Source organism: Narcine bancroftii, chromosome 5 (assembly GCF_036971445.1).
Source record: "Narcine bancroftii isolate sNarBan1 chromosome 5, sNarBan1.hap1, whole genome shotgun sequence".
NCBI classification, from domain to species: domain Eukaryota; kingdom Metazoa; phylum Chordata; class Chondrichthyes; order Torpediniformes; family Narcinidae; genus Narcine; species Narcine bancroftii.
Window position 1 is genome coordinate 206,985,359 of NC_091473.1, and position 23,248 is coordinate 207,008,606.

The following is a 23,248-nucleotide window of genomic DNA, read 5'->3' on the forward strand; positions in this document are numbered from 1 at the left end:
TTGGCTATAATATTTCTCATTGGTATAGCCTCCAGAAATTTCGACGCTGTATACATAATTGTTAATAAGTACTGATTCCCAGACGTAATTTTCAGCGGGGTACCTACACGATCTACAATAACCATAATGAAAGGTTCCCCAACAACAGGAATAGGTCGTAATTGAGATATCTGTGCTTTTCCCTTCATTGCACCTTGAAGCATTAGAGACCACGTCTGTTTTGGGCATTTTGAGCTCCCAAAAGCCTTTGTAAAAGCTGGAAATATGTATATATATCTCCCTCATAAAAAAGGAGTAACTGGCTTTACATCTCTACTAGCCAAAAATCGCAGGGGTCACAGCCTCAATCATCTTACTTCTCTCCATCTCAATTGAAACTGTCTGTCCTTTTCAATTTCAACTACCCCTAACTTATATTTCCTCCGAATTAAACTTCCTCTGCCTCATATATCCCTTCTTTCTCAGCCTCTAACGCCCTTCGTTTCTCTCTTTCTTCTTTCACCTTCGGGAATTTCTCTTTGTTCTTCCACCCTCAATTTATCCAATTCCAATTGCAATTCAAACGATCTATTCTCTGGAAAATGTTCTAAGTCTTTCTCAACAGATTTTCCCTCACTTGCATAATATTTCACTATAATCCTCGGTATTGGTAATTTCCTCATCCAATGCTTAACTTCGGTCAGTTTTAATGCCTTAGAAATAGCCATCAGTTCTCTTCTCTCTCTCTCTCTCTCCTGCTCTCTCTGGCTCATACACACACACACACACACACACGCACACACACACACACACACACACACACACACACACACACACACACACACACACACACACACACACACACACACATGCACGCACACACAATGCCTCCAACTCTTAGAGCAAAGCCTGCTTTTCTCCTCTCTGCCTGTCCTTCAGGACAGTATATGCTCTTTTCCAGACAAAGCTGCTACTGCCTGTTGTAACATTTGCTGCCTTTTGCAAATAACACTCTGCAAACGTTCTTGCAAAAATTCTGTGTTTTAAAGTGTTTGTGTTTGACCTGCTCTAACAAACCTTTCCCAATTTATCTCCCAAACACCTCTATACATTCTGTCTCGATGGCCCCTAACCTAAAGCGATGCATTAAATCACCAAAAGGGTAACAGTAACAGTACGTTGGTGAATTGACTTATATGTAAATAAGTAAATTCAGAGAAATTATTAACTTTGTATGTTACATACAAAATAGTAAACCATTGTATTATTCATTAAACATTAAAACATTCCATCAAAGTGTGGCACATTTTATCAAACCTAAATTCAGTTTTCGAAGCATTACATCTAATCTTCTCAAGTTTCAAGTATGATAAGGTATGGGTAATTCATTCTGCATACCTGGGAGGGATATAGCCCTTCCATCTTGACAAACTTGATCTTCTGGCCATTAAAGTGCCAAAAGCTATCACAAGGCATTGCAACACTGAAAATAAACTGTTCTTTATCACCAGAGCAAATAAAACTGTAATGGGATGAAGTTGAATAGTAACCGAGAAAATATGGGAACATGCATTACAATATTTATCTAATGTTTAACAGGACCAAAACATGAAATAAGAAAGAAATTCCATTACAACATCTGTCACATAAAGGGTTGATAGTAGGAAAAGTCTTTGCTAATTTACCTTCGATTAAAAGTGTTCTATGTAATATCTTGAATTGAATAAGTGAAGGACGTGCACAAATGGAAGACGAATTGAACAATTTTACAGACTTGGTTCATATATCCGTGGAACGAATAGTTTGTAAGTCGCTCCCCCAAACACTCTTAATGTTATCCTTAGAAAAGCGACGTATTTTAGAAATTAATCCATAAATGAATCCTATTAACCATTTTTCACAAGGATTTAACCACACCAATAAGCCAATACAATTATTATCAAGAGGGAATGGAAAAGTATTAACTTGGTTTCTCAAAATACCTCTAATTTGTAAATATCTTTTAAAATGGAAATTAGGGAGATTAAATGTACGTGAAAATACTCTAAAGTCATAAAACCGCTATCTACAAATAAGTCAAAAAATGAAGTGATACCCTTTCCCCTCCATTTATGAAAAATACGATCAAGGCAAGATGGAGGGAAAAATGTCATTAATAATCTGAGCAAATAAAGAAAAAGCAATTTAATTCAAATCAGCATCTGAATTGAAACGAGCTTTGTAACAATTCTTTGACTACCTACTGCTTATTAATTTATTCACCTTTACTGAAGAAAGTTGGAAGAGAAGCACCAATTAGTGTAGCCAGAGCAAATTCGTTAAAAAGTTTAACTCCATTCTTGGCAGTCCAATTTATCTATGCCATGAATCCAGAAAATAATATATTGATGTCCATTCTTGGCAGTCCAATTTATCTATGCCATGAATCCAGAAAATAATATATTTAATATTAGTAGCCCAATAATAACGTCACAGGTTAGTCAACGCAACGCCCACATCTATTTTTGCTTTTTGTTAATGAGATTTATTCAACCTTGGACTCTTGTTGTTCCAAACATATGAAGAGATAGTTGATTTAACCGAGTCAAAAGAATTATAAGAATACAGTCTCAAAGCCGGAGGCAAAGCGCTTGGAAACAGATTTACTGTATGTGGTTAGGATAATAGCTTCAATATGCTACATACAGACGCCTGTATCTTTCCGAAAATAGTTCAAGGCCTACCTATGGAAAATCAAATACTTTGTTCTACAGTGGTTCATTTCATTGTGCTGCCATCAGAGACCCGGTACAATTCGGGGTCAACCCCTTCCGAACATACTGTCTATGCGGAGGCAATATTTTCATTATATTGCTCCCAGATCCGGTCCACCATTTCCACAAGTGATTCTGTCCCCTCTCCCAACCACAAAGGTACGTTGTCTGCTCTTAACTGAGTTGCAAAATATTGGTCATGCATTTTGGACATGTGCGTGAGCTCATGGAGATAACAGAGAAAGCTACGTGTTCTCTGAGAACCGGCATCGATCCGATCGGTCGAGTAAGTTTTTTCAATGGTCTATGGCACAAAACAAAAATCTGTAACTCAAGATAAACCATGCAAAGAATACAGACAAATTAAATGTGGACATCACGAGGATGATGGACTCGCACATTCCATTATACATCAATGCTTCTGTCGTGTTGAGAGTGCACAGCACATCTTTCCGAGGTTTGACTATAAAGGACTGACAGCATCATTTCATTAGTCATGAAATTGCAGCATAGCTTATATTTTCAAAAGGGGTTGTGAAGAGCAATATTACCCGCCCCCATCTTGATGTTTTCAGTCGGACAATTGGGAATATCCTGACTGGCTTCATAGCACTTCGTATGATATTTGCAACATATTGGACAGGAAATCGTAAGAGATAATCAATTATCCAAAAGGCCGAGAAATTAATGGGGCCTTCCTTTCCTTCATTGATAACATTTGTCCCTCAAAGAATTATAGAGGGCCATTTCCATCTAGCAGAGAGTATCTTAAACACACAGCAGGATAATGGTTACTTTGATCACTGGTTCTGAGTCTAGGCCGATGTGCATTCAAATTATTTATAGCAATCTTGTTTGATTCTCCGCCATCATCCTTTGCTTTCTTCCATGAAGCCGATTTTCAATCAATTCTCCAATCGCACCTTGGATCCCATATGATCGCAACTTCCACAGCAGACTGTCATACCGAGGCAAGCTGACACTGTACAGCATCCCTGTTCTCGTAAACCTCCTGGTCACATCTTCAAAATCAGTTTCGATAAGTATGGCCTTCCACTTACAAAGCTGTGCTGTCTATCCTGAATTAACCGTTGCCCATTCAAGAGCTTGCATACCTTCTCCTTTAGTGTGCAGTCCAACAAATTACCAAATTCCGATGTGAGGCTCTCTGGCCTGTAGTTTCCAGCCTTTGTCCTGAATATGAGCATAACATTTACCAAAGTTCTTCTGGCACATTATCTCTCCTAAACGACAACTTCAAATTCTCAATAAAACCACTTGTAATTTCCACCATGACCTTACTTCAGTATCGTTGGATATATCGTATCAGTATCAGGAGATCTCTGTACCTTCAGAAGTATCAGGACATTCAGCACCTTCTCCACTGCAGTAACAATTGTTCTGAAATAACTGCCTTTCACTGCCGACGATTGCTCATTCTTATATCTTTCTGAGCAGTAAAAACAGAGAATTGCTCATTCAGCTCTTTACCCAACTCCTGTGTCTCCACACAAATTTTCCTGAGTGGGGTGTGGAGGATTTACTCTAATTACCATATTTTTCCTTTATTGTACTTAAAATCTCTTAGAATTGTCCTCAATATTGTCAGCCAGTACTAACTTTTGTCCTCTTTTGCCCTCCTGATTCCTTTTTTATTTTGGCCCTCAGTTCTTGAAACTCCTTCGAGTATACACTTACACCCAACGGCCTATATATTTGCCTCCGTCTTGTTCATGAAAGGAACCTGAATGTCCCTTGTCATTCAAGCATACGTGGGCTTGCCACTTCACGCTAATATGATCATAAATGCCCTAGATTATTGTTAACACACATTTTAAAACTTAACATTTTCCTTACAATCATTTCCCTTCAAACAGCTCTTTTAATTTGTTTGCGGCCGTACTTGTCTTCTATCTTCAACACTGGCCTTGCACCAATTCCGAATTGTACCTCATGGTCTTGCCCTGTCTCTTTCCATAAGTATTTTCAAAATAACATACATATAGTAGCAATTCTCCAAAGGCTCATACACTTTGTCTTTCCCAATTTCTCAAGACTCGGTCAAGCGTTTCCCTCTCCATTATGACTCGCTCTTCATATACCACGATTTTTTTTTTCCTGAAGACATTTTCCATATTCCATCCTGATCACACGTTTCGCATATGACTTTCCCCGTCAATATTCTGGATAAGCATCTTATTTAACAAACTGTTGTCGGGAATCTTCAGGCATATTTTCTCCTCGTTTCCCTCCATATTAATTGAGTGACTGTTTTACACTCTTATCAATGTGACAGCGCCTTTTATATTCCTCTAATCCACCCATAGATTCACTGCCCGACCAGTCTATAATGTAACCTCTGACCATGGCAAAGGCATGCTCAAAAACTCTTCTATTTTAGCCCCAACTCTGTCTTTCCTGAAGTATCTGTACCATGGCCTGTTGAGCTCCCAGTCTTGTCCCTCACTTCACCACGTTTCCCAACTAGTCCCCACATCCCAGTCACAAGAGTTTATCTATCCGCTAACTTCATCTGTGGACAACATGGTGAAAGGCAATGATCTTGCGAATTTCCGGAGGCTTTTTTCCCAAGACTTAAATAGCTGACACTAGGTGCGTAGGAGTTTTTGGAGTAAGTACAGGATGGATGTAAGCGGTATGTTTTTCACATAGAGAGTGTTGAGTGCATCCAATGCTCTGCCCGAAACGGTGGTTGAGACATGAACTATGGAGCTTTTAAGAAATTGTTGCATATGTGCATGAAAGTGAAAAAAATGGGGGTAATGCAGTTGGGAATTTCTAGACAGTGGTTGGAGGAGGTCGGCACAACCTATTGTCATCTTACAGACAAACTTCTACCATTACATTAACCGCAATCTAAACCAATAAACTTTCCTTTCTTCTGGCATTGCTCCTGCCCACTAAACGTTTTCTCATCATCCTCATTCGCAATTACAAGCTTTGAGCTTCCTCTGTCCCGCATAGGATCTCAACTCCTTATTAATCCAGTTTAAATCCACCGGTGAACCACAGGAGAACTTGCCTGCAGAAGAGGTCTCAATAAACCAAAATTTTGTATGGCAAGCACATAACACGGAGAACACAAGGGGTCACAGACATGTAGCGCCTGCTACATGGAGATGCAGAGGATGAGTTTGAACCTGAATCTTGTTTCTGAAATTGAAGCAGATAGAATATCAAAAATTGTCCAAAGCGCAAAGGAGGTCGGTGTGTCAACGTTATCACCTAAAGTTGATGGGTATTTTCCTCTGGCAAGAAATAGTATTGGAACACCAATTACCTAAGTACTTATGCCACGCTTATCATTAGATAGTGGCATAAACTAATGCTGGAATCTGCCTAATCAATCCAGTTCCATCCAGGAACACGGTGACTTCATTTTCAAGTGCATAAGTAAGCTGCCTCTGAGCTAAAGCATTTTTTTAAAGAGTAAAAGGTTTTAAGGGGTTGGAATGAGTAGTTACTGCATATACAATGAGATTTGAAAACTTGGGAATCAGAGTTGTTTTTATGTATCATGCAATATGAAAAGACTTTATTCGGCCCATCTTCCTAATGACAGTTCTAAATAAGGATTATCCATCTATACCCCATTCGCTGCTCTTTAGTTGTCCATTGTTATCGATTTGGGTGTGGCTTGCATTGATGGGAAATATAGCACCATGCAATTAATACCATAATAAGCATAACATTAACATGCCGAATAAAAATAACTCCAGCAGGCGGCTTCACATAAAACTTGTCCTTCATTCATCAAAAATATTTATGAATAAGGAAAATCTATCTGTCAGAGAAAAGACCATTGCGATTAACCTAATTACTCTGAGTTGTCCGACTGACTATAAGCATATAAAAACATTCTGCCGCAGATCCTTTCATTTAATAGCTGAAATCTTGGCCTGAGCCGTTTTCCAATGTACTATGAACTAACATTTGGAGGCAGGTCCCAGAAGACAGTATAACAAAGTAATTGCGTGGTTCCTCTCCTGGTGATTGACGCTTTGTTTGTACACTGTTAACTGGTCAATGTTTTCACTCGCTTAAAACGAGAAGGCATGGCTTCAAAGTGGGCGCTGATGAAATAGGGAAATGATGGCACTTTTGAACAAAATGTAAGAGGAAATGGGAGAGGCACGGATAAATCTGCAAACTTTAAAAGACATTCTGGCAAGAACATCTATAGTAAAATATATCGTCAACACCAAGAATGAGGTGAACCAAATTGAAAGACTTCAGAAGGGATTTATATGGACGTTACCGGGAATTGAAGATTATGATAGGAAAATGTAGATTATTGAGGAGAATTTCGATGGAGGCATTAAACGTGCAATGGATATGGATAAAGTATATTCAAGCAGACTTTTTTTTCCACTAAGGTTAAGTAAGATGGAAGCTAGAGGACGTGCATTAAGAATGAAAGGGGAATGGTTGAATATTGGAGAGGGGATCTTCGTGCAGAGAGTCCAGGGAATTTGGAAGGAACTGTCAGCTGAATTTTGACAATTAAGATTAGACCAGTTACATGGATGTGGTATGGACTGATGTGTTCATGAGTAACTCAGTAGGAATAGGCAGAATAAATAGTTCGGCACAAACTAAATGGACGAAGGGTCTTTTTCTGTGCTGTAGTGTTTTACGTTTGTGTAATTATATCAGAACCACTACCTGTTATAGTTCTAAGAAGTTCTGGAGAAGGCATAAATTCACAAATTCAAATAAAAGCTAATTGATTTAATCAAAATGGAGAAGGCGTGGCTGACCATATTCAAACAAACAGAGACAGTGCAAGATCAAACTAGATTCAAATCAGGGACACTGATGCAAATATGAAACACAGAATCGAGACGTAGAGTTCAAAAGTATAGACACAGGACTGTCTCAGCAACTTTACAATGCTAAGTTATCTATCTCAGCGCGTCCTATTTATCTGAATTTTCCTCGTAACACTCCAAAGATTGCCCGTCATGTACCTATCTTTTAAAGGCATGGTAACGCCATGAGCGACACAGGTTGACGCAGATAGCTTGGAACAGACCATGTGGCTCAAGGTGGCATTCTGGGCTCGTCTCATTTGTTTGCATCAGGTCTGTATTATTTTAAACCCTTCCATTCCATTCCTGTGTATTTTGACCGTCGATATTCACCGGCTGTTTGAGCTTCCTTTGGCAGTTTGTTGAAGATACTCGATGAATGAAAAGGTTGTTCCTCAGTTCCTTCCCAAACATTTCACTTCTCAACTTATATCTATGCTGTCCTGTTCTGTAATCATCTACTATGAGAGATAGACTGTGAGCATTAATTCTATCAATGTCCCTTGCCCTGGAAATTGTCGGAACATTTGCCCTGTCCCACCTCACATTATCTACCATGCCTCCTCCCGAATATTCATTGCATTCCTTTGATATAGTGGAGTAGAGAAAACAGTCGATTACCTTTCTGAAGGAACGCGGGTTATGTGGGACCATGGAAAATGACTGTTAGAGGGATGTTCGTTTTGCGTTCATAACAAGTTCACTCAAAATTTAATTTAGACATAGACATACAGCATGGTTCCAGGGTAATAGTGTTGAGTCAAATGCTACACTAACCATGTCATGCATGTCAACGACTTTCTAAGCAAACACTGACAGATCTCTTAATGTGGTAAGTGCTGTATTTGCTGCACCTGATACCACCGTGTTATGAAAAGCTTATTTTTGGAAGCGGCACTAAACTCATCGTGGAGCCAAGTAAGTCATCTTTCGTTGATTTTCATATGCTTATAGAAATAGCAATCGTTATTTGCTCTGAAATTGTTAATTATTTATGTGATATGCTATCGTGTTTGTGAACGTGAGTTCATGTATAGGGGTGGAAATGGGGTGAGGTCGAGGGTAACGATGTAGTTTGTCAGCGGAGCATTGTATTAATATGTTTACATTCACTTGAGAAACCAATGTTGTCCTCGGAAATCTGACACACCATCGGGTGGATAACGGTCCAATTCTTAGACTGATTTTCCCTCCTCCACTCTCACTTAATTGGTTGTCATCAGTTTATTCCAAGTGCACCTTAGCTCCATTCCGTTAAAAATTCCACGAAATGTGGCATTCCTACTAAAGGCATCATCAAATGTATCTTAGGTAAATATTTTGCATCACTCACAAATTGGTTGTTGCTTTGTTTCGGATGAACATTCACTGGGTAATTGAATTAGCCACACGATGACCAAAACATTCTGCAGCGCAGAAGGCTGTCCGAATTAGTAGGAGATTTATGTCTGGGATGTTGTTAGAGTAAGATATTTCAGAACTGAGAGACTGACATTCGGCAGCGGGACCCAGTTGAGAGTTGTGCCAAGTAAGCGTGAGCTTCCTCTTCTGATTAATATTGCTTTTTTGCCAGACATTTCAGGTGTCGATTGAAACGAATTCAAATGTGTTTTGTGCAAATAGAAACTCAATAGAGGCAGCCACACGACCCATTTAGTCATTGTATAAAGCCACCAATAAAAAATGCCTGCGGAACTCATTTTGTCAGACAACATCTAGGGAAGGAAATGGATACTTAATGTTAATTTTCCATTTCCCTCTGTAGATATAGCCTGACCCTCAATTCCTCCTGTCATTTTCTATTTGCTCTACGTTCCTGAATCTTTACTGTAATGTGCCTGGCACTTCATTGGCTCTCAGTACAGTTGCACAACTGGTAGAGATGCTGCCTCGTATGTCCAGTGACTCAGGTTAAATCCAGGGCTCAGAAGATATTTGTTTTGAGTTCTCAGAATTCCCTCGTGAGATTCAGGAAAGGCCTCCAAAGAGGTAAAGATTAGCTGGTTAAATAAAATGGACCTAGTGTAATAATCTGTGGATAATCGATTGAAATAAAGGGAATACCATGCAGTAAGGGAGGAATAGTGTAAATGACATTTTTGGTCGGCAGGAACTAGTTCAGATCCTTAATGCTATGAATGGATAACAAAAGTCAGAATAAATACATCGTCCCTCCTCTCATATATTTTCAATTAGTTCTTTGAATTTTGCAACATGGTAACATGCCCTTCGCCCTAATTTGTTCACACCGACTGATGTTCCTGTCTGAACTAGTCCCATTTCTTTCCGGACCAAGTAGCCATCTAAATATAAGTTCAACCTTAGAATTGTCACTGCTTCCCACAATTCCTATGACAACTTGTTCGATAAAACCACCACCATATGGTTGAAGAGATTTGCCTTACAACTCTTTCAAAGATTTCCCTTCTTCTCTCTGGTATATTCTCCTTTCCTGGGATATCGTTCTTAATCCTCGTCCTACTCTAATTTTATATCCTTTAAAAATATCTCCAATTATCCAACCCCAGTCATACCCTACTTCGGGAAAGTTATTATTCATTTGCGTTGGATTAGAGCCATTCGTCATTTTATTCAAGAAAATGGCATGAGGTACATTTAAGGATTACCCTTAAGTATGTTTTATTACCCGCCAGATTCCATAAATTAATACGACATCTAATGAATTTACAAGATTTTAAAGCGAGGTCAAAAAGGTTGCAATACATTTAAATTATTTAGAAACACGCAATATGTTAGAAATATTTATTTCAAAGCATTGTGAAAAGTCAAGCATTCCAGCAGCAGTTCTGGAAAGAGAAACTTTATGGGAAATAATTTACATCATTAATTCTTAAGTATTCACGAACTGGAATAGGTCAATTGTTAGCAACTTAATACTCTTAATACATTGAACTATTTTCCATTCCGAAAATACACAACGTGGTTTTTTTTAATAAAAGGCTAAAACATTAGAGAACAGGTTAGTGTTTAGTTGTAAATTCAGAGTTTTAATGCATTAAACAGGTCCTTCGGCTCCATTGGTCCATTACAACCATGTGCCCTCTGTTTGGCACATACTTCTTCCAACTTTTCCGTTCCAAGTGTCTGTCCAAGTGACACAACTGTTGCGGCAAACTTCTTTGGCAGCCTCTTATATATATCCTGAGCATCTGTGGTCATAATCTGCCCCACATGTTTCCTTTGAATATATTAATGTTCCTACTTGTAACCTGTGCCTTCCAGTTTTGTATTTCCATGCAGTGGGAAAAGTTCTGTGGCCATTCATCTATACATCTATTTACCTTATGATTTTTCTATACCTTTTAAGGTCAGCAATCTGCCTTCTCAGCTCCCTGGAGAAAGCTCCAGGCCTATCAAACTTTCCGTAAAGCGCAGCCCTCCAGTCACTGTTGCATTAAGGAAAATATTTTCTGCACTTTTATTAACTTAATAATATCCTTTCTATATCTGCCTGACCAAAATTTCACGTAATGCTCCAAATGTGGCCTGCCAACATCTTTTACAGTTGGAATATGATTTTGCAACTCTTACTATCAGAGATCTCACGATTGAAGGCAACTGTCCAAATAACTTACAAACATCCTTGTCTAGGCTTATTTCCATTTCCAGATCTCAATGTTCGACATCACGCTCCATGATTCTACTATCTACTGCCAAGGTGCTGAGCAAAAATTGTACACCTCACAGTTATCTGAGTTAAATGTGATCTGCCTTTTTGTACCCATTACCCCAGATGATTCTAATCAGGTAGCCTTTCTCGCTGTCCGCTATACCACTAATTCTGCTGTCAGCACAAAAACTATTAACAATTTCAAAAACATTGACCTCCATATTGTTTAATGCGGGATTATAGTTCTCAGGATTTGGCTGTTTTGTTTACCCTCTTAAAATCATAATAGATCCCCGCAATGATTGTTCGAAAAAAGTGACGTAACATCCCCATTTAAATATTAAAATTTGACCAGAAATGCAGGGATCAACTGATGTTTAGCTTTATATAGGTGTCTGACAAATCTGTGTGAGTCTCCCATTGTTACAATTGTGTTCAGAGACTTTAAATGCAAATTAGACATACAGCAAGGGAGAAGGCCATTTCGACATAAGAGTCCGTACAGTCCAATTTATGCCCCATTAACCTACACGTCTGGTACGTTTTAAAAGATGGAAGGACACTCGAGACCCCGGAGAAATCCCGCTCAGACATGGAGAGAAAGTATAAACTCCTTTCAGACAACGTGAGATTCGAACCTTCGTCCGGTCTCGATCGTTGGTTCTGTAAATGCATTGCATTAACCAGAAGGAGTTGGCACACTCTTCTGTGACTCTGTGGCTTTTCTCCGGAGTCTCTGGTTTCTGCCCAACGTTTGAAAAGTACCGGGGGTTGAAGGTTAATTAGGTGTAATTGGTCGGTGTGGAGTCGAGGGCCGAAATGGCCTGTTAGAGTGTTGTCTGCCGAGTGGAAAATAGCATATAATGTCAAGGAAATGTATTTTAGGAACATAGGAAGTAGGAACAGGAGTAGGCCAAAAATGGCCCATCGAGCCTGCTCCGCCATTCAATATGATCATGGCTGATCTAATTTATGACCTAACTCCACTTACCTGCCTTCTCCCCATATCCCCTAATTCCTCTATCATGTAAAAATTTATCGAACCAAATTTTAAATATGTTTAATGAAGCAGCTTCAACCACTTCCCTGGTTAGAGAATTCCAAACATTCACTACTCTCTGGGAAAAACTATTTTTCTTCATCTCTGTCCTACATCTACTCCCCCGAATCTTGAGACTGTGCCCTCTGGTTTTAGTTTCCCCGGCAAGCTCAAAACACCTTCCTACATCTATCCTATCCATACCCTTCATAATCCTATATGTTTCTATAAGATCTCCTCTCATTCTTCTGAACTTGAGTGAATACAATCCTAGACGATTTAATCTTTCATCATAAGTCAACCCCTTCATCCCAGGGATCAACCTAGTAAACCTCCTCTAGACCGTCTCCAAAGCCAGTATATCCTTCCTCAAATATGGAGACCAGAACTGGACACAGTACTCCAGGTGCGGCCTCACCAGTACCTTATACAGTTGCAACATTACCTCCCTACTCCTGAATTCAATTCCTCTAGCGATGAAGGCCAACATTCCATTTGCCTTCTTAATAACCTGTTGCACCTGCAACCTAACATTTTGCGATTCATGCACAAGCACTTCCAAGTCCCTCTGCACAACAAGTTGTGTAGTTTTTCACCCTTTAAATAATATTCAGCTCTTTTATTTTTCTTGCCAAAGTGGATAACCTCACACTTACTAATATTGTACTCCATCTGCCAGATCTTTGCCCACTCATCCAGCTTAACTATATTCCTCTGCAGACTCTCCACATCCTCATTACAATTTTCTATTCCACTCAATTTGGTGTCATGCGCAAACTTGGATTATCCAAATTTTGTCCCCTCCTCCAAGTCATCAATGTAAATGATGAACAGTTGTGGGCCTAACACTGACCCCTGCGGCACCACACTTACCACTCTCTGCCAACCTGAAAAACTCCCATTTATCCCGACTCTCTGCCTCCTGTCAGACAACCAATTTTCAATCCAGGCCAATATACTTCCCCGGACTCCACTTTGCTGTAACTTACTGATAAGTCTCTTGTGCGGCACCTTATCAAACACTTTCTGGAAATCCAAATATACAATATCAACCTGTTCCCCTCTATCCAATGCACCCATTATATCCTCAAAGAATCCTAACAAGTTTGTCAAACAAGATCTTCCCTTTCTAAAACCATGCTGCGTCTCCCTGACCGAACCCTTACGTTCCAAAAGTTTCACTATTTCATCTTTAATGATGGCTTCAAGCATTTTTACAACTACAGACGTCAAGCTAATTGGCCAATAATTTCCAGTCTTCTGCCTACATCCCTTCTTAAAATGTGGCGTGACATTTGCCGTCTTCCAGTCTGCCTGGACCTGCCCAGAATCCAAGGAATTTTGGTATATGACCACCAATGCATCAACTATAACTTCTGCCATTTCCTTCAGAACCCTTGGATGCATATCATCAGGACCAGGAGATTTGTCAGGCTTTAGTCCCATTAGTTTCTCCATCACTACTTCCTTTGTAACAACTATTTTATCAAGACCCTCCCCAACATTTGCATCCTTAACTCCACACTTTGGCATGCTGGACGTGTCTTACACCATGAAGACTGACACAAAATATTTGTTCAATGCCTCGGCCATTTCCTCATTTTTTTGTTAGCAGTTTTCCTTTCTCATCCCTTTATTTTTTCCCCTTTATTATTCTTTATCTCTACTCAAATGGACTTAACATTATGCTCTTTAGATCTTATATCATCCCTCACTACTGCCTGGAGTTCATCTTTGATTAAGAATGCAACTCCATCTCCCTTACCATCCTGTCTATCTCTTTGCACCACCTGATATCCTTGAAAGTTTAATTCCCATTTAGGGTCACCTTGTAGCCATGTTTCCGTGATGTCTACCAAATCATAGGCATGGGTACCGATTTGCACCTCAAGTTCACTAACCTTATTTCTAATACTGCGGGCATTCTGATAAAGTTCCCTTATGCTCTTTGTCCTTTTAACATCTAGTGACTTCTGTAACCTTTTCTTTTGATTTTTCTGTCCACTATTTTTCTTTGTGATTTTCTTAACACTATCATTGACCCGAAAACTCACTGCACCATATGATTCTTTTACTTTCTCCTCCCAAGATTACTTTTCCTATTTTACTTTTCCTGGCCATTACTTTATCTTCTCTACCCTTTTCCCTATCACTCTGGTTCCCATACCCCTGCCAAATTAGTTTAAACCTTGCCCCACTGCTGTACCAAACATACTTGTCAAAATGTTGACACCTTTTGGATTTAGGTGCAACTCGTCCCTCTTGTAAAGATCATGTCTTCCCCAAAAGACTTACTGATAAGTCTTTGATCCAAAAATTATCCAAGAAGCCAAATCCTTGCCTTGTACACCAGCCCCTCAGCCACACGTTCATTTTCCTTATCCTTACATTCTTTTCATCACTTGCATTTGGAACAGGTAGTAATCCCGAGATCATCACCCTAGCGTTCCTGTCTTTCTTCTTTGGTCCCAGCTCACTGTAATCCCTTTTCATTATCTCCTCCCTTTTCTGGTCAATGTCGTTTGTACCCACATGTACCAAGATATCAAGCTGCTCTCCCTCTCCTCTGAGAATATTTTGGACCCGATTTGTGATATCTCGTACCCTTGCACCAGGGAGGCAGCACACCATGTGGGTATACTTATCTGGCTCATAGAACTTCCTGTCTGTACCCCTGACAATGGAGTCCCCAATAACTACTGCATTTCTCCTTTTCCTTTTCTTTTGTACCACTCTGCCAGGCTCATTGCCATTGACCTGGTGCCCGTGGCCATCTTCTGTCTGGTCATCTCCCTCAACAGAATCCAACACAACATAACTGTTGCCGAGTGGGGTAGTGTGCTCTCCGTTTATCTCGCTTTTTTCTTCACCCCTCCCCAACCCCCCCCCCCCTTGACGGTTTCCCACTTACCTGACACGGGTTCTGGAGTATTTATCGTCCTGAAAGTTGAGTCGATTAACTCCTCACTCTCCCTTAAAAGCCGCAGGTCATCGATCTGCAACTCCATATCCCTAATTCGCTCCCTTCGTAAACATACAACATGGGACTAACTTAATAAGTAACGGTAAAACGATTTCTGAGATGTGCCAAACAATAAAGGCATGTGTTGGACCTTCATTGACAGTGATGAGAGCATTTATAAGAGGGAACGATGTAATGACAGATCAATTCCAGTCTGACCGTGGAAGAATATTGATGAACAAAATATCCAAGAGAATGAGGAGAACCTTTCATCCAATTTTCAATGGAATATAGAAGAAATTAATTTTAATGAGGAAATACCTGATAAACAAATAATCCTCAAAAGGATGAACATAGATGGGACACAGTCCGAAGTATATATCCTTCCAGATTTGGAATCATTGAGTGATAGGGTTTTACAGAACGGAAACAGGTTCAACATATTCATGCCACCCAAGTTGTCTACCTGAGCTTCTCCTATTTGCCTATGTTTGCTCACACTGGCCAAGGCATATCCATGTGCCTGTCGAAATATTTATTTTTACATATTGTATGTGAACCCAGCTGTACCACCTTTGTACCAGCTCATCCCATATATCTAAAATCCTCTCTGTGAAAACGATGTTACTCAGGACTCATCGAATTGTCCCTTTTTGATTTAAATCAAGGCACTCTGGACTGATTTGACAAAAATGTTAAGTGTATAAAGCTTACCTACGTTTTACTTTAAATATGTCATGATGGAATATCATCTTGCAAATTTATATGCCTCACTGATTTGAACTCACACACACACACACACACACGCACACACACGCGCACACACACACACACACGCACACACACGCGCACACACACACACACACACACACACACACACACACACACACACACACACACACACACACACACACACACACACACACACACGCACACACACACACACACACCCAAACCATGTCCTTCGGTAGGAGAATGAGAGAATATATTAAATTCCTAATAGCTAACTTTACATCTGTGATTGTTCAGATGTTGGAATGAATAACAGAACACGTGATATTAAGCTGTTTAAAAGATAAGGCTCCATTGAGCAGAGTCAATGAGCACTTCAAAATGTAATTAAAGTTTCACTAATCCGTTGTTGAGCATGTATCTCGTAGAATCATTGAATGGATAGAGTGCAGATGCAGACCGTTCAGCCCATCAGATCCATCGCAGTTGCTGAGCAGAGCAACCTGCACCCTTCTTTCGCACTTCGATATTTTTCCCACCATATATTAATTAGATTTGAATGCAAAATTTAGGCTAAAAGACCAAGTGCAAGGGGGTTTGTTAACCAAGGGTTAATTCAAGAGTCAGCTCGCAGCAGGAAATGAACTGTGTTTGAATATGAAATCCATGTTTTAAATCTCATATGACTTCTGTTCAATGGAAGGGGAGAACATAGAATGCCCGAGAGAAGATGGACCCTTTCACATTTTGGCAACCTTCCCAGAATGGTCAGGTAGAAATCAAGTCGGTGGACGGAATGCTAATTCGTTTACTGGCCCGAGTAATACCACTTGCAGATCCCTACGCAAATTCTAAATGAATGTCTCTATTTTCAGAGATAAAGCATTCTGGAATTCTAGAAGATCTCCTGAGAGGAAACCACCTCTCCGCCTTTACCCTGTCCAGTCCCAGAATCAATTATTATTTTGTTCAATAAGATCCAAACGTATTCATTCAAACACAAGTGATATTCTGTCAGCATTGCTTAACGTCTTCTGATGAAGATTCCTCAAACTCTTTCAACCAAAGAATTTTAATTCCCTGAACAAGGGAACTGATTTGATAATACTACTCCATATTTGGTCTCACTGGTACCTTGCACATTTGAAGTAAGATATCCCTTCTTTTATACTTGAGTATTTTGGAAGAAAGTTTAACCTTCCATTGTCCTTCCATATGACCTCTGCACATTCATACTTGTTCTGTGTTACATACGCAAGGCCCTGCAAGACCCCTTGTGTGATCGATTACAGTTCCTGGGTTGCGATCTGCAGATGGTGATAAAAATCCTTGTGATATCAAGAGATCAGTAATTCGCCACGAGATACCCAACCTCTTACCCATTCTTGTAGCCACGGCATGTATGTGGCTGAGTCTGCGTATAGTGACGATTATCTGATGAGAGAAAATGCAGCAATATTTCCTTGTGACTCTAACCTAGGCGGAAATATGAGTAGTCATGTAAAATAAGATTCATTGGGAAGCCAGGAGGCAAGTCGAAGACAATGTGGAACCCGTGAACCTATTGACTTAGGTTGAACCAAAATTGGGAAGACTGTGAATTGGTTAATGGTTCAAATTGCTAATGTTCCAAAAATTCTGGATCCACTTATGTATGAGTCAATAAAGACAAAATATCTGAGCAGAAATTTGGGAATGCAAGAAAGTTCAAAATTTTGAATGGGCTGGAAATCCAAAATAAATCAATAAATTTTAGAACTGATCAGCGGGTCTTATCAGGGGGGAGATAATCAGAATTTTTTTTTAACCTCAAATTCCTTTTGTGAGAAACGATAAAGAGAGGATAGAACTCCATAACCTGAAGAAATCCTTGGTAGCAGGAACGTATCTTACAGAATTAATCCAGAGTGAACATGGGGGATGATCTCCAAGCAAGGGTACTCACTCAGAGAGTAAATTGAAGTAGTTAGAGTATTGAGAGGTCACCTTTTCTCTTTCTGCAGGAGGAGTTGAATTCAATATAAAATAAATTTGGAAAAATTAAATAGACCGTGTTAAGATGAGGCTGGAGTTACCGTGGGTAACTTCAGACTTCTTTTCTTTTTTAAAAAGCCCATGTACTTTTTTGAGGTAATCACGGTGTGGATCACTCCAATGTTTTCACTCGTGACGCTTCTGCAGTACAAAGCGAGATTTATTAGGTTATGCCTGTATTCCTGGAATTCAGGAGAGTGAATTTTCTCTGATGCTTCGGGATTTCTTTGATGGTGGTCGAAGCAGGAGCACAGCTGATAGGAATGCTTCCACATAGTTTCAGCGACCCAGATTCGACCCTGATTCTGGTGTTGACTCCGTGGTGTTTTCATGTTCTCACGTGGAGCTTCTCTGGATGATTCCTTTCCTCCTACATCAAAAAGGAGTGCTAATTGATAAATTAATTCAGCAGTCTAAATTTCCCCAATTGCGAGAAATCATAAAATGAAGAATCAGTTGTAAATGAGATAGGGTGATGTGAACCGAAAGCTTGTATTCTCCTTCTTCTAAACTCCAGATTAAGTCATACAATCATTCTTTTTTTAAAAAAAATGACATAGGCCCTCTCACCATGGAATAAATTAAAACTGTTTTTTTTTTCTTTTATTCAGAATTTAAACAGTCAAGACCTTATCCCCAACATCAAGGTATCACATGCCTTCAAGACAGGGGAAAAAGGTTTACGAGAACTATGTGGGGCAATTATTTTGCAAAGAGTGTAGTTTGAACTGATGGATACTGATACTGATACTCTGCAAGTAACAGAGTTTTAGTTCACGTTGGGTATACTGTTCTACACAGATATTTGACAGAATTGTTTATTTCTGTATAATCGTTGCAACTGCTCTTTTTTTCTCTATTTTCAATCTACCTGATTTGGTTCCGAGTCCATTAGCACTTGAATCAAACAAAAACAAATTTATAATCCTAAAAGTGACATCTTTAAATTGTAATTAAGAATTCTAGCACAAAGGATGAATTCCTAAGGAAAGGGTTAGGCTAATTGTGGATGAAGTGAAGAAAAATGTATTCAACCAATGAAAACTGATCTTGTGGCATTTTCCCCTACAGAACACCATTGACGCCAATTCATTTGAAGTATTCATCAAGTAATTCTATATAAAACCTCTGCGTTTAAAGTCATTAGGTTATATGTGGTGGAAGAAGAAAGGGACTACTGATTTTATGATGACCATTTACGAACGTATTAAAAAGTTAAGAAAGCAAGAAGCACTGGAAGTCGTACTTTTTTCCTAATGTTTATTTTTCTGTGTTTATGGCAGGTGTTTATGTCAATCCCGGCTTTCTCTGCTACAACCGATGTTACTGATTGATTCTAATCATATTTCCTCTTGTTTCTCTGGAATGTTTAGAGCCTAAAGCAAAGAATATACATCCACAACCATTAGTCTTATACCCGCCCCTCAGTCAGGGTGTGAGTACCACAAAGTCCAAAACTGCCGCGGTGTGTCTGCTGTCTGATTTTTATCCCAAAAAGATTGAGCTCTTCATGGCTATAAACGAAACAGTCAACGTCACGACTCCAAGTCGTCTGAATGATAACGGATTTTACGTAAGTTCCGGTTACCTTCAGTTCCCAGATGATCAAGACCTGGAAAACATCACGTGTACCGTAAAACATGAGAACCAAGAAAAAAATAATACTATCCAGGTGGATAAACGTGTACCAGGTGAGCGTTGAGAATTATGGGTGAAATAATCAATCTTCCACACATTTCCTTCTATTGGGAAGGAGTTTTCCTATCAAGAAGTACTGCATATTTTTGTAGGTAAACACGGTTCACGTGCAAGGTATCCATGCACACATTTGTATACAATGTGATCCAAGAAACATCAAAGTGATCGTAAGTGGATCATGTTTTGGGTGAAAGATATTTTTGTAAATATTGTTAAGATTTTGGATCCCCAATTGGGTGGAAGACAGCTTGGATTTTACCTTTCAGCCAAACATCAGCATCTTTACAAGAGTAACGCTTGTAAGGTGTTGATGTCAACTGCGAAATAAAAGCTTGAGTCTCTAGTATCAGAATTCAGCATCAGCTCACCTGCCAGTGCAGGTTAAATGAGCCACAGCCACCGTAATCATCTTTGCTTGATCCCAATCATACCAGAATAAATGAAAGCGTGCCTGGCGTGTTCTTGTCATAAAGTTCACAGACAATTGTTAGAGTAGGAATGTTGTTTTAACGTCAGTAATGGAACAAATGTCACGTAAATTGAATAATAGTGTACTTATTCCACTTTTTCAGAAACTGTAGATAAGCCGAATTGCGAAATACAGAAAAGTAGCAACCAGAATGCATCAGGTAATCAGTTTATATCGAAAGAATATGAAACAAGAGATCAACGCAAAACATGGAAATTAATAGCTATGCCCAGGTGTACAAAGTAATGGATGGGTCCATTAACAGACAGATAAGTGGAGGAAAATAACAATTTTACAAGAGATATATGCGGCTATTTGATTCTTCATTGGTATCAAAATGTATGAAAGAAACGTTGATTGCAAGACGAAATGGAGTCAGCGCTAAATGTGGCAATGCTTTAAGATCATGCAGAACCTTAAGTTCAGTTAAGATTAAACGCACAATTTTGCAAATATGTTATGTCTCTTTGTGAGTTAATTGCCCGGGTAAAAGGTTGCCAGAGATTAGGAACTGCAAGAAATTACAGGGACAAATATTGAACTAGACATTTTCAATGGTAAAAAATGAGGTGCTCCTTTGGGTTGTTGAAATGCCTTTTGCGAGACCCATGGCCAGTGCTAAGAACCAGATTTTCCACGAAACACAGAGACAGAGAAGGGGTGTCAGAGACAAGGGTATCCAACACCTCAGTTTCAAATCAGTATTGAATTAGTGATTAATAAGTACGATATTTTCCTTCTGCTTCTAAGTGACGTTTTTGCTGAAGATCCAGCTGCGCTGGGTGGGTCACATCTCCAGAATGGAGGACCATCGCCTTCCCAAGATTGTGTTATATGGCAAGCTCTCCACTGGTCACTGTGACAGAGGTGCGCCAAAGAAAAGGTACAAGGACTGCCTAAAGAAATCTCTTGGTGCCTGCCACATTGACCACCGCCAGTGGGCTGATATCGCCTCAAACCGTGCATCTTGGCGCCTCACAGTTTGGCGGGCAGCAACCTCCTTTGAAGAAGACCGCAGAGCCCACCTCACTGACAAAAGGCAAAGGAGGAAAAACCCAACACCCAACCCCTACCAACCAATTCTCCCCTGCAGCCGCTGTAACCGTGTCTGCCTGTCCCACATGGGACTTGTCAGCCACAAACGAGCCTGCAGCTGACGTGGACATTTACCCCCTCCATAAATCTTCATCCGCGAAGCCAAGCCAAAGAAAAAAGATAATCACAATAATGTTCATCAATACGTACATGTTGCTTCCCTTATTTAGAAATGCATCTTGCTGCTGTATTAGGAAATAACAGGGAATGAAAGTGAAATATTTTGGATAGATAGATAGATAGATAGATAGATAGATAGATAGATAGATAGATAGATAGATAGATAGATAGATAGATAGATAGATAGATAGATAGATAGATAGATAGATAGATAGATAGTCTATTTTCAATTGTGAAAACCTGGAACAACAAATCTCTCTCTCTGCAAACCCTACGAGAACCTTCCTGAGCAGTAAACATTTACCTTTCAAGCACCAAAACCTGGTGAACTTTATACATGTTATATTCTGTGCCCAGTATAAGAATTGCCTGCAACCAGTGAATTTGGAAGGAGACAGAGATTGAACTGTGAACTAAAGAACTTTTCTTACATTTACACACACACACACACACACACACACACACACACACACACACACACACACACACACACACACACACACACACACACACACACATCACATATACGTGCGCTTAGAATTAGAAGGGGGTTAAGTTAATAGAGATAAATTAAAGTTTGATTCTGTTTTCATGTTTAAAGATAATTAAAAATAACTTTTGTTTAAATAACCATTTGTAGTGGTGAATATCTTTTGCTGATGGGTTTTCGGGTCCTTTTGCATAACAATATGTATATGTATTTATATATATATAACATTGGAGATTATCAAGAAATTAGGTCTTTAGAGTTTCTGTTAAACATACCCACATTTTGCAAATTTGGGCGCCATTTTTTTTCAAAATACACGAATTGTTTTGAAAACTGTAAGTAATCTTCTCAAGTGGTATGCACCTTCATCTCTCCATCCCTAAGTCTGTGTCCACTTTCAAAATTGTTGTTATACACTTCCAAGAAAATGCTAAAGTAATTTGTACAAATTCAGTTTGATACAAATTTTAATGTAGGTCTTATAACCTTAATATTAACAAAACTAGTATCGGATCCTGTGGAAACTTGACCCCCGTTATTTGTTCCAAAAAAAATTACCAGCTTCCACCCAGAAGTGTTTAACTTCAGGATACAGCCAAGTAGAATTCAAAAATGATCCAGTCTCTTGACCACACCTAAAACATAAATCTATGAATGTAAGGTTCAATCCTTTTTCTTTATTTTTGTGGAGTCAGATATTACTGATGTAAAAATATTAAAATAACCTATAACTAATGTTTATAATTTTTTTCATATTATCTTTACTTAAATCCATCCAATCTTTCTCATCTATTTGTATATTTAGCTCTGTAATGTACAATTTACTTCAAAGGGAAGCTGCTAAAATAGGGGTACACAAATCGTGATTGAGATGGGAAGTGGATTTAAACAGAAAAAGAGAGGCAGTCTCTTGTGTCGTTCCGAGAGTCTGTTGAGAAGAGAGAGAAAGATCCTGAGAAAGGGGCTGTCATAGATACAGATTGGTCGAGGAATGTACAAACTGACTAGCAGATATGTAATTAAAGCAATACTTACCAAGATCGTGAGCCAAGATTGTGAAAGTTAGAGAGTGAAGGGCAGCAGTTTTCTACTGCAAGGAAATGATTGTTGTTGCAACCAAAGATCCCCTGAAGCTAAATCTATTCTTCATTTTGTCATCATTACAGATATTTTGGAGACTAATTTTATGTCCTTGACGGTCATGGGGTTACGAATTCTCTTTTTTAAGAGCGTCGCTTTCAACGTCTTGATGACAGCTAGAGCCTGGGTCTTTTGAAGTGAGGCTGAATGACCCAAATGCACATGACAAAGGCATGGTTTGAAAATAAAGCTTTATATCACGCTCGTATCTTCATTCGAAGAATTATCCTCTGAACCCCTGTGAGGTTAGGCTGTGAACAGAGCATTGAAATGT

At 39.3% G+C, this 23,248-nt stretch overlaps 1 protein-coding gene and 1 gene segment (V, D, J or C); both read left to right on the forward strand.

The window, feature by feature from the left end:
* Nucleotides 1–23,248, forward strand: part of LOC138764641 (M1-specific T cell receptor alpha chain-like) — an 814,651-nt gene that overhangs the window by 664,817 nt on the left and 126,586 nt on the right. The window lies entirely within an intron of this gene.
* Nucleotides 1–23,248, forward strand: part of LOC138764642 (immunoglobulin lambda constant 6-like) — a 35,329-nt gene that overhangs the window by 10,487 nt on the left and 1,594 nt on the right. Inside the window, 3 exon segments of the C gene segment in view lie at nucleotides 19,336–19,653; nucleotides 20,233–20,289; nucleotides 23,001–23,145. Of these exon segments, the coding sequence occupies nucleotides 19,336–19,653; nucleotides 20,233–20,289; nucleotides 23,001–23,110 (485 nt within the window).